This window comes from Lytechinus variegatus, chromosome 15, assembly GCF_018143015.1.
Source record: "Lytechinus variegatus isolate NC3 chromosome 15, Lvar_3.0, whole genome shotgun sequence".
NCBI classification, from domain to species: Eukaryota; Metazoa; Echinodermata; class Echinoidea; order Temnopleuroida; family Toxopneustidae; genus Lytechinus; species Lytechinus variegatus.
Window position 1 is genome coordinate 24,981,495 of NC_054754.1, and position 18,785 is coordinate 25,000,279.

General features: G+C 38.1%; 1 protein-coding gene across 5 annotated transcripts; it reads right to left on the minus strand.

The window, feature by feature from the left end:
• Nucleotides 1-574: 574 nt before the first annotated feature.
• LOC121428826 (A disintegrin and metalloproteinase with thrombospondin motifs 17-like) lies at nt 575-18,578 on the minus strand. 5 transcript variants are annotated; one of them, XM_041625684.1, is made up of 11 exons: nt 18,347-18,575; nt 15,369-15,607; nt 14,448-14,526; nt 13,729-13,838; nt 7,627-7,713; nt 5,748-5,869; nt 5,016-5,162; nt 3,634-3,768; nt 2,862-3,015; nt 2,299-2,397; nt 575-1,053 (listed from the first exon to the last, which is right to left on the minus strand). In XM_041625684.1, exons 2-11 carry the CDS (start codon nt 15,513-15,515, stop codon nt 880-882), a joined length of 1,254 nt encoding a protein of 417 aa, XP_041481618.1. In that variant the 5' UTR covers nt 15,516-15,607; nt 18,347-18,575; the 3' UTR covers nt 575-879. The 5 variants fall into 5 exon arrangements, with proteins under 5 accessions (XP_041481618.1, XP_041481617.1, XP_041481619.1 ...); XM_041625683.1 differs by having other exon boundaries at nt 15,369-15,610; XM_041625686.1 differs by having other exon boundaries at nt 971-1,053; nt 2,290-2,397; nt 15,369-15,610; nt 18,347-18,578.
• Nucleotides 18,579-18,785: the final 207 nt, after the last annotated feature.

Here is an 18,785-nt window from a genome sequence, read left to right on the forward strand (position 1 = left end):
TGTGAAATCCTGAAATCTAAGCTTAAAAAGGATAAGATCCCCAACACAGATAAGATTATGTGGCCAGTGTTTTATTATTGCTTGGAAAAATAGTCAACATTTGACTCAAATCCAATTCTTATTTTGCTGATTTCTCAGCAATCACACAATTTCTTCCTGAATCCTTTGACACAAATTTTTTTATTTATGAAAACAGAAACTCAGATGGTCATTTGATTGGATTTTGTTCTAAAATATCATTTTAAAATCATTACAACAACTTACATTTATCTTCTAAATTTGGAACTGTAGTGATTAAAAAAAAGATTATCCAACACCAAACTTGGAATCACCCGTAGTGCCCCTCAGCAGGAGGCCATGTCTTCTCAAGAAGATTCTTCTTCTACCATCTTTATCTCTTGCTGATTTGGTTTTTGTTATAGAAACAGTGGATAGGAGAAGAGAATAAGTGGATAGGCGAGAAAGTGGAGATTTGAGAGTAGAGTATTCTTTCTTGAAAATAGTCCTGAAAAGGACTGTAAACCAGAAGGAATCTTGAGTGAGAACAGCTTGAGTAGTAGAGCTGATGAGGAGATGCTGGCTTGAGTCGGCGAGTAGAGATGATGTGTAGTAGAGAGACTCGACGTTTCGGACAGGTTGACTGTCCGTCTTTATCTCGATCATGCTTGATATCAAATGATAATTTGTCTTTGGTGAATGGGCAATGCAGCATTCAACCCATTGACCACGTAATCTACAAGTGGTGTTAGTCAAGTAGGTAGCAAGTTTTAAACCGCATGGGATGAGGTCAAATGGAAATTAAACAAAGTGGCAATTTAGCATTGCTTCATCTATTGAAACATTGTTGAATTGATGAAACGATCATGACAATTATAAGTTCTATAAATGTTGTTTTGGCGGATCCCTGGTCTTCGTAGCCAACATCGATGCCATTGTTGATTTCATTGGAGGCGTGTCTCCGATCATGGGTGTGGTCGTTTCCATAGCAACTAGCTTTGTTCCCTGCCTCTTCTGCCGAAGTTGCTTATCCGTGCATTGTCCCCTATAGCACCACTGTCGGCAAAAATGAAGAAAATTAAAATGATTTCACTATGAATGTCCAATAAACATAGCATACTAAACACAGCAGAGTGGATATCTCCTTAAAGAGAAATGCCAGTAGTTGCAGAAAACACTGATTTCATGAGAAAGTCTGTAAAACCAGGCTTAATTGTCAGTATATCGAGGATCTAGATCTGGTACAGTTACATAAACTGAACTTTGTGAAATCTTGAAATCTACGCTGAAAAATGTCCACACTGAAGATCACAAATACAGATAGGCACACGTGGGACAGTGTATTATTATTGCTGGAATAAAGACCCGACGGAAGTGACCGAATCCGCGCTTATTTTGCTTATTTCTCAGCAATTACACAATTTCTTCCAGAATCCTTTGGCACATATTTTTTATTCATAGAAACAGACACTTGGGTGGTCATTATATTAGATTCTGTAAAATGTCATTTTGAGATCGTTACCAATACTGGAATTTATCTTTAAATCCATTGCCTTGTCACACCGGCAAAGCCAAGTCCAGACTGGCCATAACTACCTTATTTCCAATGACATATCATCGGTTAGTTTGGAGTTGGTTTTGTTCTGTGACTGACTGTGATTGACCCACATTGATCGAAATCTATGGAAACTAATGATTATAAAGGAGTAGTTGTATTAAATTTACTGCTTTTTATAATTACAGTTTTGTGTGTTTTTTCATTTCTGTCAGGATACCTTTTTTTCACTGATGCTTTTATGAAAAAAATACAGTTATGAATACTGGCCATAGTACACTGCAAGATGAAGATGGATAGGGAGAGAGAGAGGGGGGGAGAGAGTGTTGGTGGAGAGAGTTATAACAAACAAAAGTGGGAGAGGGCCTTTTTTATTTCTTTTTTTTTAAATATAGAAATGGGGGATCATTTTTTAACAGTGGATGCAATAAGGATGGGGGGGGGGGGTTGGGGTGTCCGAACACTTTAAAATTTTGAAGCCTTCCTTTTGGCTTTGGATTACACCAAAAATATGAATTCAATAGTTTCAATCTTCGTCAGTTTTGTTCTCTATAATACTGCACAACAGTTTATACTAAAAATTGATGGAACTTTTCTCGTGAAATTTTTCAAATGGCTAAGATCAGTCGTCCGGACACACAAAAACTGGGTATACTTCCTTATCAATTGACAGCATCTGAGTTAAAATTGTGGTTAGATTCTGTGTTAGGTTATGGTAAGACATCAATAAGACGTACTTATAGTACCTTGTTTATTGCACATGGTGTCCCGTCAAGAGGAGGCCGGTTAGTCTTGACACATTTCATCTTTGACGGCTGTAAACATCTCAAATGCTGGCAAAGATTCTGGGCAAGCCATGTTTGAATGTAAAAAAGTAAAATTTATTACTAATTGCATGAGGAAAAACACAATTTGATTTGACCCATCCATTATTGACTAAGGTGATATGAAATCATGTTATAAGAGTCTTGTTTAGGAATAAGAATCATCGAGCAGAATGTATACTGCACTTCTCTGGGGGACGGTTTCATGAAAGTTGTCGGCACTGCCAAGTTCAATTTCTCTGACAGAGGCCAGTGCCTCTCGGCCAATCAACACAAGGATTTCACTGAAATGGTCAGCACTGACAATCTAGTCATTGGTTTAGTACTGAAAACTTTCATGAAATACCCCCAGTTGTATATCATCTTAAGATATGTAAAAGATGAAAATTTATGTCGATTGAAAATTTCATATTTTATAGCTGAGTGATAAAAAGTGATTTCAGAATCCAAGATTTCTAGAACATCTGCCGGAACAGAAAGCCTACCTCTCTCTTTCCTATTGGGCAAGCTACAGCACCCCTTCCCAGTGCTATCTGGCACTGATGATCTATATCATAGGACTGGCCTGGGAAAGTATCCGTGGTCAACGGAAAAGAACTCTTAGCAGTTCGGTTCTGCAAACATCGAGATCGTGGCAATCTAAAATTGGAGTTGTGAAAATGATAGTGGTAAAAAGACCTACAAACCCATAAAAACAATTTCTTCTAGACATTCACTATTGCAGTTATATACAGGTGTTACAATGATTATGCATAATTCATGAGGGATATAATTTGACATTTTTACTGTCAGGTAAGGAGCAATTTTTTTTTACACTTATAATTAGGAGAGACAAGTATCACTAGTATATTGTCAAATTCTGTGTTACAGTTCTTGTTGCAAAAAAAGTTTATGCTTATTTAAAAAAAAAAAGAAGCAACATTGCAAATCCATTCCAGGTATGCTGGTGCTGTTGCTCAGGCCCTGTCTTCAACTTTTTATCTAAGAAAAATCTGAATGTCAAAAAATGTCAAAATTTCATTAAAATGGTATCTTTCTTATTTTTACTGTGCTCTTTCATGCTTTCATAGCAAAGAAAAAAATTCAGTTTATATATTCCCAGACAGTTATGAATGACCTCAGATGAGCTGATAGATTGGACCTGTAACATTTCTGGAGATATGCGTTGCAATTGGCTATCCATAGTTAAATCACAACTTATAAGTAAATCCGGAGTTCAGTGTATGGGCTTAGAACAATTTTCTTTTTTCATCTTACTTGAGATATTCCAAGAGGGACTTGATGCTGCAGGTAGACCATGCGACTGACTGGACTCCACTTACAGTATAACCACTCATTATGTTCATCCGATCTCTACATCCATTAAACTCACCATCATGATACATACCAAGTCTGCAAAAAGAAACAAAATAAAAGCCCCCCAAAATATAATAATGGACCACTGGGTCCTTCAGATTCTGTCAATTTCTTTCTTTTTTTTCAATAGGACCTAAGAATAGGATTGCCAGAATATGAATGATCGATGGTTGAGATTTGGGTTCTATGGGTTTCCTCTAGCCCCCATTCATTCTGGCAAACGTATTCATGGGCTATCATGGGAAGAAGTGGTTGACAAAGGACCCAATTATCCATTCTACAGTATAAATGCAAATGACATGTTCAGTATTTTCAATTGGAATATGAAATACATATGGCTAATTTGAAGGAACAAACAGAATCATACTTTATTATACTTCTGCAATCTTTTTTTTTTAATTGATAAATTGAATATATTTAGGATTTTTTTTTCCGCGAGCGAAGCAGTTCGGATAAAATTTCAAATCTGAAGTTGTGAAACTCTGTTTTTGGTCAATTACTGTTAAAAGGGCATCGTTGCGAGAGCTCAAGCTTTTGGACGTTTTATGTATTAATAAGACCTGAAAAATAAACATTCCGGGCAGTCGTTGTTACGGAAAGGATGTGTATCTAACTAAAGAATTGACGAAAGTGAGCTGAAGTTTTTAATATACTGACAAAAAACGAAGCTGGTAAGGACTGCATTTAGTGACGGATGAATAGATATACATCTTACCAATCGAAAAAATGTGATATTCCAACCTGAAAACTGGACATTCTAAGAATTTTTTGTAACCAAGAACAGAATAAGTTCCGTACTAAACAATAATTGATGCGAGCGCAAAGCGCGAGTCAAATATTTTGTGATTTTCTACTTCAAAAAAAGTTATTTTATTTTGAAAAAAGGCACATATAATTTTGATAAAAGGGCATTATTTTCATACTGGGATTTTTTTAATTATTTTTTTTCGGGGGGGGGGGGCAAATGCCCCCTGCCCCCCGGTTCCATCGCCCCTGCTTATTCGGTAGATGCGGATACAAGGCCCAAGATTAGTTTATAGAACGAACATAGGCTCGAGTGCTAGTTTCATCACGAAACATAAAAATCATGCATTTAATATAGTAATATATAAATATAAAGGAATGAATTGATAAGTCGAGGGAAATGCAAATGTAAAGTGAAATTTGAAAAACATGAAATGATAAAGGAATGAATTGATAAGTCGAGGGAAATGCAAATGTAAAGTGAAATTTGAAAAACATGAAATGTTAGAGCCCTATGTTAAAGAAGAAGAAATACTTACAAGTGTCCTAGTTCATGGGCTATTGTTATCGCTGTGCCCATGGGGCTAGTGTCTTCGATGACAGCGCATTGGTAGCCCGTTTCACAAGCCCCATGTATGTAGGCTAGCCCTGTTGCATTATAGTTATTATCAACGTGTAGGTCTTCTCTGAAAGCAAGTTGACAAATAAAATGTTTTTGTTGGTGATTTTAAATTTCGTGATAAATTTCATGCATGCCAAAGGTAAGTTTTCTCACAACATGCAAATAAGACTATGTATTAGTATTTTTTTCATTGACATACAGGCTGTTAATTGAAATATTACCGTTTACATTTATGTTAATATCTTTAATTGTTAATTTCACCCTGTCAGCACGGGGGGGGGGGGGTCAGAAATGGTTTATATATAAATTGACCCTATTCTTCTACATGAACCCGACAGACCTATAGTTTTGAAATTATTATTATGGTCAAGTATCAGAAATAAGTATAAATAACTTGATTTACACAGTGGATTTGTGATGAGTTCTAATCATTCTTCTTCAGGGCCCCTTAACATAATTTTGTTAAATTTTACATTTGAATATCGATGAAATTTTGAATGCTTGTGCACATAGTTGAATTAATTAATGAAATGAAATGAAGGGAATGAAAGGGAAGAATGGAGGTACTTTAATTCATGCTTCCATTACCATTATTTTATCAATATTTGGCCCAGGTGGGTTAAGTCGGTTTTTTTTTTTCTAGTCATACCTTGTGATTAGAATCAGAGCATCAAACTCCTCTCCAGACCGGTACCTCCAATCATTCTGCCAATCCTTGCAGAACTTTCGGAGAAGATGGATTGCATCGGCTTCGATGGGTAATAACGATTCCTGTCAATTGAATTTGAAAATGGTCTTTATTAATGATAATCAAACATGCTTATAACTGTGTATGGTATAGGCGGCGGAAGCGGGGAGGATGGGGAGACGTGTCTCCCCTAAATTTGAGGTGGGGGACGATCACCCCTAAATTTGTTTAACCTTTTTTTTTGGGGGGGGGGGCTTGTCAATTTTGTTTCCTGCGTCCCCCCCATTTTTTTTTGGTGGCATCCCCTCAAAGTTTTGGCTTCCGCCGCCAATGGTGTAAGGTGTAAAATTGTACGTCAAGTTTGGGGTAGAAATTATATTAGTTCAAGGCTGCAACACAATCATCCTGTCTGATCAGTCACCAAGGTATCAGGGGAACTAAGTGAAATTATATGAGACAAAAATAAATCGAACTGAAACCGAAGAAGTCTGGTAGTGCACTCAGGCTAATTTAATAGACCGGTTTACTAATGTAGTCAAATTTACGGATGTTTCTTCCCTCGGGGACCAGTAACGAGTTATTCCATTAACCTGTAACAATGGTATTTCAATACTTGGAATCCACTTGCATACATTAGTTGTTGCTATGTCGGGCAAACCTCAGGCAAGCTTTCCGGTTGTTAGGGGCAACCTTTGTTAAACTGGTATGCATAAAATTTGGATATGTTAGTAAACCGTTGAACGGTTTAGTTGAACGGTTTACTAACATATCAAAATTTTATTTACCGTTCTACTGCTGGGCTACTTTGCCTCAGTAAAACTCATATCATAATAACGGAATTAACATATATTCAAATAACATAAAATCAACCAATCAAAATAAAAAAAATAGAGGAGCCAACTAAAAGTGTAGGAGTCCATTTCATGAAAAAAATAACCAATAAGGGATAAGAAGGTGAAGATGTCTGGGTAATAATACGTAATAATGGGAATAGAAATTAGAGCGTCAGTGTGGGATGGAATGAGTGGAAAATCTGAATAGAAAAGGAATGAAGATGACAAAATGGAATAAGAGGAAAGGAATGCATAGTGGAAATGACAGCTGAATATAATAAACTCATTTAGCCTAAGTTCAGACGGCAAGGGCAGTGCTGAAAAGAAATGCAAATGAACTCGAGTCGAGACGGAACAGAAATGTAAAACAGCTGATGAAAATAGGAAATAAAAAAAATTAACAATCCTACAACTGTCTCACATGAAAAAAAAAACAGCCGCATATGGAATATTCATGTTTAAAAGTTTGTATTGGCACAATAAATGACATAGTAAAAACAGGAAAAACGTTAAACAGGCTGTACATAAAAAAGCTCATGCAATTTTAGGTGAAAGCATATAGGACACTAGGACAGTCAATGAATGTAACATGATATGAATGGCAGCCTACATTTGAAAATGGCCGACTTGAAGAAGAGGAGACTGGAACTTTATTTTAATGACAAAAGTGACTGTATTGGGGTGACCATGTCCATTGCCTTTCCTAGTCGACACACTCATCTTTTATTGAGTATATCAACCCCCCCCCGAAAAAAATCATGTTGTTCTTGTTTAAATTTGTTGAGAGATGTTTTACGACGAAAGTAGGTTTGCATTTTTTATTTCAGTAATTTATTTACCAGTACATTTTCATAAACTGCGGCATTCGGTTTTCGACATGGATAGGCGGAGTGTCAACAAACTTTAAATAAAGGGCCCTGTTAAATGACATATCAAGAAAATTAAGAAGGGTGGAAGAAGAAGAAGAAGAAGGTGAAGAAGGAAGAAGGAAAGAGCAAAATAATTACCTTCTCATCCTGAAGTAGGATAGTCTTTGTAATCCTAATTTCAATTTTCACACCAAGTCTTGTTACGTCATTCCATAGATCAGCTGCCTACATGAGAGCATACGAGGGAGAGATCAGCAGAAATTATTGTTTTACCTCTTTGCAAATATCATTAAAGTCTCAATTTATTTAACAATTAAAAATTCGAATTATGAAACATACAACGCTCAAGTCTGAAGCCTGTCTCGCCAGTAATAAGTACACTGCTCATTTTAATTGTTTAGTAATCAAAATAGATAAATTTTGACTTTACTTATATTAATTAGAGGTTCTCTTGGAAGCAGACATGCCACATTTTACAACTCCTAAGAATGTTCTGTAATCTGGTCCAAAGTGGATCACATGATATTCAGCAAATTGCAATTTGGCATCCAAAATGCACTATCCTGCACTCTGACGTCAAAATGCAGGATAGTGCGAGGTCTGGAATTATCTAGAATTATCTAGATTTTAGATAAAATATAGCATTTTGAAAAACTTAGTAACATGGGGGAGGGGGGGAGTATAAAACAAAAAATACACGCATTCTTGTGGATAGAGGACCTAAATAATGAACTCTGTCCTCGACCCGCCAAATGGATATACGGCACTCGGTCCTGCGGACCTCGGTGTGGTACCGTATATCCATTGGCTCTTCTCGCACATCGGTCGGTGAATTATCATTTGGTCCTGCATGCACGCGCTTACGTGCATTGTTTGTATTATGTACTTCCCTTATTTTATTTTATTTATTTATTTATTTATTTATATATTTATTCATTCATTTATCTATTTACTTATTCATTCATTTATCTATTTATTTATTCATTCATTTATCTATTCATTCATTTATTTATTTACCCAGTAATATATCAGCAGGTAGTGGGTAGTGGGCTTTGCCCACTACTTCAGGGCGTGACGACCCTGCCTGACACGAGTCCCGGGCTCAGCTGGCTCCGGCTGACAGTACCCGGTATGGGCCCCTTAATCCAGGGTTACGGATACCCCACTGCCTTTGGGGTCACCTAATTTGTTAGGAGAGGCTACGGTCTGGAGATTTCGCTGTTGCTGTTCTAGGACACTAGACCAATTCAGATGAACTCTAGATTTAAAGGGTGGGGCCAGGCTGCGCATCCTGTACTCCACCTTAAAACTTCAGTGCGCAGGCAGGAAGACTCAGCTTACTGCAACCAAGAAGTCCTGCAGCGATGAGAAAGGGGCGAATCCGGCAGGTGTAAGATGACGCTGGCAGCCGCAGTTCCAATCTTACATGCAGGCGGCATAGGATATTGGTCGTCTCGATGTTGACCCGGAGATGACAACATCACCCGGCACACCCTATGTGACCAAGCAGCCCTGTTTAGGGAAAGCTCTGCTTGCTCCAATCCGGAGAGGGGCCTAGAAAAGGTGGCCTAAAGAAATGCTCATCTTCAATATACCCAGTTGGTTTACCACGGCCAACGGGCATCTTACCTTGTGGTCGAAATCAAATGAGAGCAAAAAAGTTATCAACAGACTCTAAAATGAAGAACATGAATCTTGCTTGTTGGAATGTTAGGACCTTACTAGACAACAATGCTTCTAATCGCCCACAACGAAGATCTGCACTCCTAGCCCATGAACTTCGTAGACTTGATGTAGACATAGCAGCCCTTAGTGAGGTTCGCCTCCTCGAGCAAGGTAGCTTAATTGAACAAAATGCTGGCTATACACTATACTGGTCTGGCAGACCGTCAGGCAGTCGTCGAATTCATGGCGTTGGCTTAATGATCAAGAACTCTATCGCCTCTAACCTTTCAAGTTTGCCAGTTGGCCACTCTGAACGCATCATGTCTTTACGTCTGCCTCTGCTCGGGCAGGAACATGCAACCATTGTGAGTGCTTATGCTCCAACCCTCGATGCCGATCCATCAGACAAAGACAACTTCTATGCAGACCTCCGGCTTATCATTGAGCGTACTCCACCAAAGGATAAGCTCGTGATCTTAGGTGACTTCAATGCCAGAGTTGGCAAGGACTATCAAACCTGGAAGGGAATCTTGGGAAGACATGGTGTCGGCAAATGCAATGATAATGGCCGCCTGATGCTAGAACTATGTGCAGAAAAGCAACTGACTGTGACAAATACCCTCTTCCAGCAGAAGGATCGTTACAAGACTACATGGATGCATCCGCGTTCTAAGCATTGGCACATGATCGATTTCATCCTTGTAAGACAACGTGATGTGAAGGATATCCTACACACCAGAGTCATGCGCAGTGCTGACTGCAATACAGACCACAGACTTGTTCGCAGCAAAGTGAGGTTCCACCTGAAGCCCAAGCCCAGAAAGAGAACAGGTGTTGTTCCATCACATAAGCTCGACGTCAATAAGCTTCAATCACCAATGCATAGAGAAAAATATCAAGAAGCACTACAAGATTATCTTGGAGAATGCGATCCAAGCCTCAACAACGATCCTGAACAGATGTGGGAACAGATGAAAAAGGCAGTCCTTCACACTTCCAATGAAGTCTTGGGACCTTGCCCCAAAAGAAGTAAAGACTGGTTTGATGAGAATGATGAGGAAATTTCCAATTTGTTAGCTAAGAAGAGATCAGCTTTTCAATCCCACCTGGCCGATCCTTCATGCGACAGAAAGAAAGCGGCGTATCGTCAAGTTTGTAGCTTGGTCCAGCGCAAGCTCCGTAATATCCGAAATAATTGGTGGAAAGAAACTGCCAAGAGAATTCAACTCTACGCCGACAACGGTGACACAAGAAACTTCTATGAAGCACTTAAATCAGTTTACGGACCAACTTTTCACGTGCAATGTCCCTTAAGAAGCGCTGATGGAAAATCTTTATGTACAGACAAGGAGTCCATCCTCAATCGTTGGTCAGAACACTTTGAATCACTTTTCAATGCCAACAGGCAAGTGTCGGCAGATGCCATAAGTAACATCACTCAGCAGCCTCTCCAAGAAGAACTTGATAGGTACCCATCTTTACAAGAGGTTGAGAAGGCTATCAACCAAATGAAGTGTAACAAAGCCCCTGGAGTTGATGGAATCCCTCCAGAAGCCCTGAAGTATGGTGGCCCTGCTCTCCACTCCAAACTCCATGAACTTTTCAGGGTCTGCTGGGAGCAAGGCAAGATTCCTAGTGACTTAAGGGATGCTGTAATCACCACCCTTTACAAAAATAAGGGCGAAAAGGCAGATTGTTCCAACTATCGTGGTATCACCCTCTTATCCATCGCTGGGAAGGTTTTAGCCAGGATTCTGCTGAATAGGCTTCAGCCCACCATTGCAGAGCCAAATCTTCCAGAGAGTCAGTGTGGGTTTAGGGCAAACAGGAGTACCACAGATATGATATTTGTTCTGAGACAACTACAAGAGAAATGCATCGAACAAAACAAAGGCCTATACGTAACTTTCGTTGACCTCACTAAGGCCTTTGATTCTGTGAGCAGAGAAGGGATGTGGAAGATTCTGGAGAAACTAGGTTGTCCACCCAGATTCATATCCATAGTGAAGCAGCTGCATGTGGGACAACGTGGGCAAGTGAGGTACAAGAGTGACCTGTCTAATTCTTTTGTGATATCCACAGGAGTGAAGCAGGGTTGTGTCTTGGCTCCAACCCTCTTCTCAATTTTCTTTGGTATGATGCTGGAGCAGGCCATGAGAAATATACATGAGGGAGTATACATCCGTTTCCGTGCAGATGGAGGACTCTTCAACCTTAGACGCTTTAAGGCTCACACCAAAACTCGGGAATATCTTGTACGTGAACTGCTTTTTGCAGATGACTGTGCTCTAGTAGCACACAGCCAGCAGGATTTACAACGCATCACTACATGCTTCTCGGAATCAGCTCAGTTATTTGGCCTATCTATCAGCATGAAAAAGACTGAGGTATTGTTCCAACCTGCACCTCAAGCGGAATACTCTCCTCCGGTCATATTCATTGAGGGTTCAGAGCTAAATGCTGTCAAGCACTTTACGTACCTGGGAAGTACTATTTCAAATGATGCTAGACTTGACAAGGAAATTGACAATAGACTCTCTAAAGCAAACAGTGCTTTTGGCAGACTACGAAGGAGAGTCTGGAACAATCATCACCTTAAAACAGAGTCTAAATTGAGCGTCTATAGAGCTGTTGTCATCTCAACACTCCTGTACGGGGCAGAGTCCTGGACTTTGTACCGCCGTCACATACGCCTCCTAGAGCGTTTCCACCAACGATGTCTCCGAAGCATCTTCAGGATTCGCTGGCAAGACCATGTGACAAATGTTGAGGTTCTCAAAAGAGCAGGCTTGTCAAGTATCGAAGCCATCTTCATACAATTGCAGCTGCGTTGGGCTGGGCATGTCTACAGAATGGAGGAAAACCGCCTTCCCAAGATTTTGCTCTTTGGTGAACTTTGCTCCGGCAAGCGGAAGAGAGGTGCACCTCGTAAACGCTACAAAGACTCTCTAAAGTGCAACCTGTCCCTGTGTAACATCAGCCATGATATGTGGGAAGCGCATGCAGTGAATCGAAATGCATGGAGGCAACGCACCAAGAAGGCAGCTGCTTCCTTCGAAGCAGGACGTCGTGCAGCCTTAGAGGAAGGACGCAGAAGGCGGAAGGCCCGTATTTCCACTCAGGACGCTGCCCCCCATGAGCAAGTCCATCCATGTCCAAGATGTGGGAGAGTGTGTCTCTCCAAAATTGGACTTTATAGTCACAAAAAGTCATGTAAATCTTCCTAATCTTCGCTTGCGAAGTTCAGCCATTATTATTATTATTATTATTATGAAATACACAGACATGATAATATGTATCAACTTCTATCTAATATATAGTTAACATGTGTAAGATATTATTGTGCATGCCAGAACTGAAGTAAATTTCACCGTTTTGCCATTTTTTTCTGTCTGGATGCCTATGAACTCAACATGTCCGATGGGGCAAATGAGGCCACCTGGATTAATACATGAATAAAACTCTATGGTTACATCTGTTAAAACTTTAAAATGCAGTGGAGACATCACCACTTGATTATATATATAATGTATGTGTCCACTACCAACAAAACACGTAGATACACAATGATATAATTGTGACAGTAGAAAACACAATCCGAGAACCTCCCCCCACAATATTGGATAGGATTAATAAATTAATCCTAAAGTGGGGTGTTTTGGTACATAACTTAATGTTAATAATGTGATTGTGACTAGCAAATATTTAGTGATTATAATTATCAAACCAACTGAACTATATTTACTTCAAATACAGCAACATAAAATAAGGTTTTAATCAGGCGGCCTCATATTCCCCGGTCATTTCTGTGAATGGGGCAAATAAGGGAACCCGACAATATATTTATGGCTCGTTAATATGCAAATTAGGCTGATTAGTTCTAACATTTCTTATGGATAATGTTGGTCTACTTGTAATAAACATCTTGTAATAGACATCTAATAATGTTTCCACTTCTTTACATTAAAAAGATATAAATGAAATTTATATTTAAAAAAAAGGCGGCCTTATTTACCCCACTGTCCCCTATCCAGTTATGGTTATTCTTATTACCATAAAAGCAATATTGCTTTACTACCAGATGAGTACATAATTGGTCCAGTTCAATCGTATGGGAACATGAAATACGGCTATTAAACATAATGACCGAACTAAATTATGACTATTCGCGATGCTTATAGGAAAATAGAACTTTATTAGGTTAAATGCATATTTATTCTAGATAAATATTGTGTGAAAATATGACACCCGTCAACATGCGAAGCTGATACTAATCACTGAACACAAACTACAATCCCGGACTACAATAATCGTCTACTACTACTACTACTACTACTACTACTACTACTACTACTACTAATAATAATAATACTAATAACAATAATAATAATGATGATAACAATAGTAATAAAATAATAATATAAAGTGCTAAAGGCACTATTCAAGAATTATGAAATAAAATAAAAAATAAATGAAAATAACTGTTTTAGGTGTTTTTTCAGTTTCATAAGTTAATTTTTTGGGGGATGACTTCAGGAAGACTGATGTTTGCATATACTGATCTTTATAACTAACCTGATTTGAAATATGTGTGATGTAGTTTATCGTGTCGTCTCCATGGTAACGGGATAGATCGTGATGTAGGACCAGCATTAGTTCGACCACGCGAGGCGCTATAATCTCACCTTCAGGGCAATCAAAACATCCACCAAGAGAATACTTAGAATGAATTAGAATTTGGAACGAAAACACTACCACCCTATATAACTCAAGTTTGAATAATGATTTTATTATTCGAAAAATCACCTCTCTCTACCTTTTCTTCACGGTTGGGAGTCAATAGCGCTGAATTAAGATTTTACAGAAATCTTATTTTCTTTATAGTATTCTTATTCTTTGCCATTAATTTTCAAAAGTCTACTTTGCTGCAGCATTATATTTCAGTTAAGGCCAGGCTCCCTAGGAAGGCGAGGATTTTGGTTAAAAGGGAATAGGAATGGTCTGGAAATGGCAGGGTGCATCTTTGCTTGAATTGTATTTTTTAAATACATTTATTTTGTTTTGTTTTATTTTATTCTATTATTCTATTTTATGTCATTCTATTTTATCTTATTTTATTTCATTTCCTTTCGTTTCGTTTCGTTTAATTTCATTTTATTTTATTTCATTTTACTTTACTTCATATTATTTTATTTTATTTAACTTCATTTCATTTTATTTTGTTTTATTTTATTATTTTTTATGGGTGGGGACTAAATACACGAAAATGAATGGATTAAAATGAAATACGTTACCCGTAATAGGAGGAGGTATCTTGTATTTGGCTTTGTTTTTCATAGAGTTGGATTGTCCCCTTTTAATCGACAGAACATGCTAGATAAGATAGAGATTCGAATTAGAGATTTTCAATATCATTTTCGTCAGCACTGTCGCACAATCGTCGTCATCAACAAGCAACAACAAATGACAGCTCAGTATTATCATCATTATTCTGTGCCCATCTTAATATATAATACAATATTATAATATCAATACCATTACCATCATCGTTATCGTCATCACCGTATCATCATCATCATCACCATCATCACCATCATCACCATCATCATCATCACCATCATCATCCGTCACCATAATCATCGTCGCAATCAACATTATCATCGTCATCGCCATCATCATTAACATAATGTCATCATCATCACCATTATCATCATCATCATCATCATCACCACCACCACCATCATCATCATCACCATCATCATCATCTTCTTCATCATCATTCGTCACCATCATCATCATCATCATCATCCGTCACCATCATCATCGCCACCACCACCACCCCCATCATCATCATCATCATCATCACCATCATCATCCGTCACCATCATCATTTTCGCAATCAACATTATCATCGTCATCGCCATCATCATTAACATAATGTCATCATCATCACCATCATCATCATCACCATCACCACCACCACCACCATCATCATCACCACCATCATCATCATCATCATTATCTTCTTCATCATCATCCGTCACCATCATCATCGTCGCCATTATCATCGTCATCATTATCATCATCACCATCATCACCACCACCAGCACCACCACCATCATCATCATCATCACCATCGTCATACCTGACAGTAGAAGACCATACAAAAGACAACAGACAAGACAGAGGACAAGATCCATTTCCCCTTTACTTACCGGGAAACAATGAATATATCCAATCAAGAATAAGGAGAAAGTTATGAGGACAACCGACGTCGATGAAGCTGGCTTAGACATGGTTCTCGATGCCTGGATACCATTCATAATCGGTAAATCTCTATGATTTGAAATCTGCCAGTACATGGTCTGAAAACGTTTTACTGTTACATTTCCCCCATCTTTTGTCTCTCTTCCGTCCCTCTGATAGGGCGCATCACGCCGTAGTCACCCTCGCACTGCTGAGATTGTAAAACCCGTTGTACATTTAATAAATGCTTTTGTATTACACAGAGATTCTGACAGATCGGGTCGATGGTTTGCTGACTAGTATTTTGGTTTTAATTTTAGATTTGAATATCCTGATGATAAAATAACCAAAGATGAGCATCTTAATGAGATGGTTGCGCCGATATATACAATTCAGTTATTTTAGATAAATAAAAAAATAAAAGAAGCTTTTCTTTGTAAATCCAATCATTCTGAATGGTTTGAAAATTCAGTGAAAAACCTGGTCTGGAGGAGAATCGTTGTGAAGGAGATAAGATAAAAATATATCCAAAATTTACGAAGCGATGGAAGTGAGAAGACTGCACAATTGAGTTCTGATATAGTGGTGTCCTTCACACTTTTCCTCTATCAGAAACTCTGATTAGAAATGAATGCAGCATCCGGATTCCCTTGCCATCATTATTTATTCATATTGATTAGATATTTGATCGACTGATGAAAGTTTATTTTCCCTCCGGTATTATCTCTCAAACAGAGGGGGAAACAACGATGAGCGAAAACCAACGAGGGACTATTGCAAACGATTATTGCTTTGGGATATCATCATTTTTCAGGCAATATAATTGGGGGAAATAGGACTGGAAAAGGGGAGAATTATTTAAGTCCAAGAAATTGTAGAGCGACTAAATAAATGATTAATTTGGGTAGAAAGAAATATTCGGCACAGAACAACGTTACTTGTCTGTACCTATTATCGACATTCGTCATTCATCTGGTTCCGACGGCTACATGCAATCCGCCATGTCTTCACTGAGCCAAAAAGAAAAAAATGGTTTCTAACAATAAAGAATACTGCATCCTGATTTAACGTCCAAGTTTGATATATCAATCACTGCGACAGTGATTGCTACATCAAACTTTGGCAATATTTATGACAGTCATAAACATAAGAGGAAATAAGCCAATAAATTTTACAATTTTTTTAAAATGGAATTAACAGGAACGAAATCTGCGCTCTTTTTTAAGGGGGGGGGGGTGGGGTTCAACATGCAACCTACGTGATTGTATATACGTTACTTATAATGCATTCTATTGCCATATTTTTTTCAAATAAATTCATGATTGTGTAGACCTGTTTGGCTTTAAAGTCAAAATGATAATCTCAGTATGTAGGTCTATACATGCATGGTCGTACGCAGAAATTTGTAGGCGGGGGGGGGGGGGGGCAGGACGCATAAACTTTTCAACAACAAAAAAAGAAAGAAACTCAAAAGCGATGGAGCAAAGCGATTAAGCTTGTCATTAATTGGGCCGCTTTTCATTTTGTAAAGTGAAATTGAAGGATTTCGTGCAAACTTTTGGTGGGATTTGTGAAAATTTTCAGTAAAAAGTTTTCAAAATTTCGGGGGGGGGGGGGGGGGGGGGGGAACTGCCCCCGCCGGGTACGGTCATTTACACATGTATAGTTATTTTGTCTATTCTTTTAGTAGATGTGAAATTCTGATCGTTGTGTGTCAAAGTAAGCTTCGGAAATAGTTAATGATATCATCCTATGCCAGATTTCCCTCAAAAGCTTAATAGGCTTTTTCTTAAGTAGTGTACCTGGAAAACCGTGTGAAGAGCCCCCCCCTCCAAAAAATAGATAAAATGAAAATAAAACTAAATGAATTATAATGAATAAATGAAAAAATCGAGCATGCATGGAAAAGGAAGATTAAAGCTCGCCGCCATTTATACTGTAAAGGCATAACTAAAAATAAATAAAACAAAAACACGGGTTCGATGTGGTAGTTCCCTGCCTTTAAACACAGTCTTTGCTATTTATACCTGTTGATTGTCAACTAATCGTTGTTGTTCCTGTACTTTTTAATCATATTTCATGAACCTGATTGTGTCTGCGAGTGACATCGTCATCATCTATACACGTCATAAAGGACTTGAATAATGAATGTTATTTTAAATCCTATAATATTACGAAACTGGTCAATCAATCATTCGTTTCAGTATCGCATCAGTAAATTTCGGAATAAACTTACGTGGGCCGATATAAAGTAGATGATAAGAAAACATCACATCAGTTCCAAAAATAGCATATCAACTTCCCGTATTAAAGGGGAAGTCCGCCGTGAAAAAAAATGCAAAAATAATTCAAAATATTGGTGAAGGTCTGAGGAAAATCCATTGCAGATTAAGAAAGTTATTAGAAGTAAGTTTTAGATTTGTGACGTCATAAAACGAACAGCTACCCCATACGTTATGTAATGTAAAATGCATAAATTTCAAATTTTAATGGTTTGTGATGGCTCATTTTTGTGTTTTCTTTTTACGAACGGATGTGAAATGATTTCTATTAAATACTGAAGGTACAGTAATAACCATTTTCAAATTTCTGAGAAAATGACATTTCATTAATATTTTTAAACCATACGATATGTAGGAAAGCTGCTCGCATATGACGTCACAAATCAAATGATTAAGATTCTGATAACTTCAAACCTTCGGCAATTACTTCTATTATTTGTTTCTGTTATATCTACATTCAACATCTTGTCAGGGTGAACTTCCCCTTTAATGTCTCAACTATATAGTCAGCTAATTTACTTATCTAATTCAGCTTCCCCGTTCCGTGTCGACCTATGAAATCTTCCGAGATTATTACCCACACGAAACCCAATTACGTACACACTACAGTTTGGATAATAAGTGTGAGCTAAATGAAGTTAATAATTTTGAATGATTTTACTTACCCATTGCCCCTACTGATCATCACAATATCACATTTTCAACAGAATATCTGAACATGACTACATGCATGCCATTCTGCCATTTTCCTGCTCTGCATGTATAGTGTTCTATTATGTACGTCTACCTTAGGGGGTGAGGTGGCTTATTTTGCTTTCTGTCAGTTCAAAGGCACACTCAGCTAGCCATGTACATTCATTTATTACACCTTATTTATGTGGAGTGCTTCACCTTGCTCGGTCTTTCAATGAAACCACTAAACCGTGAATCTTTTATTGAAAATGGGTAAATATAAGATAATGTATGTTGGTGCAGGGCCACGATCCGTCGGTAAGTTAAAAAGTAATAGACCAGTTCGGAGTATAAGACCGTGTCTCAATGGATGAAATGCATAAAATACCAAATGCTTGTAAGCAAATGCTTCACGCACAAGCAATTTGTAGC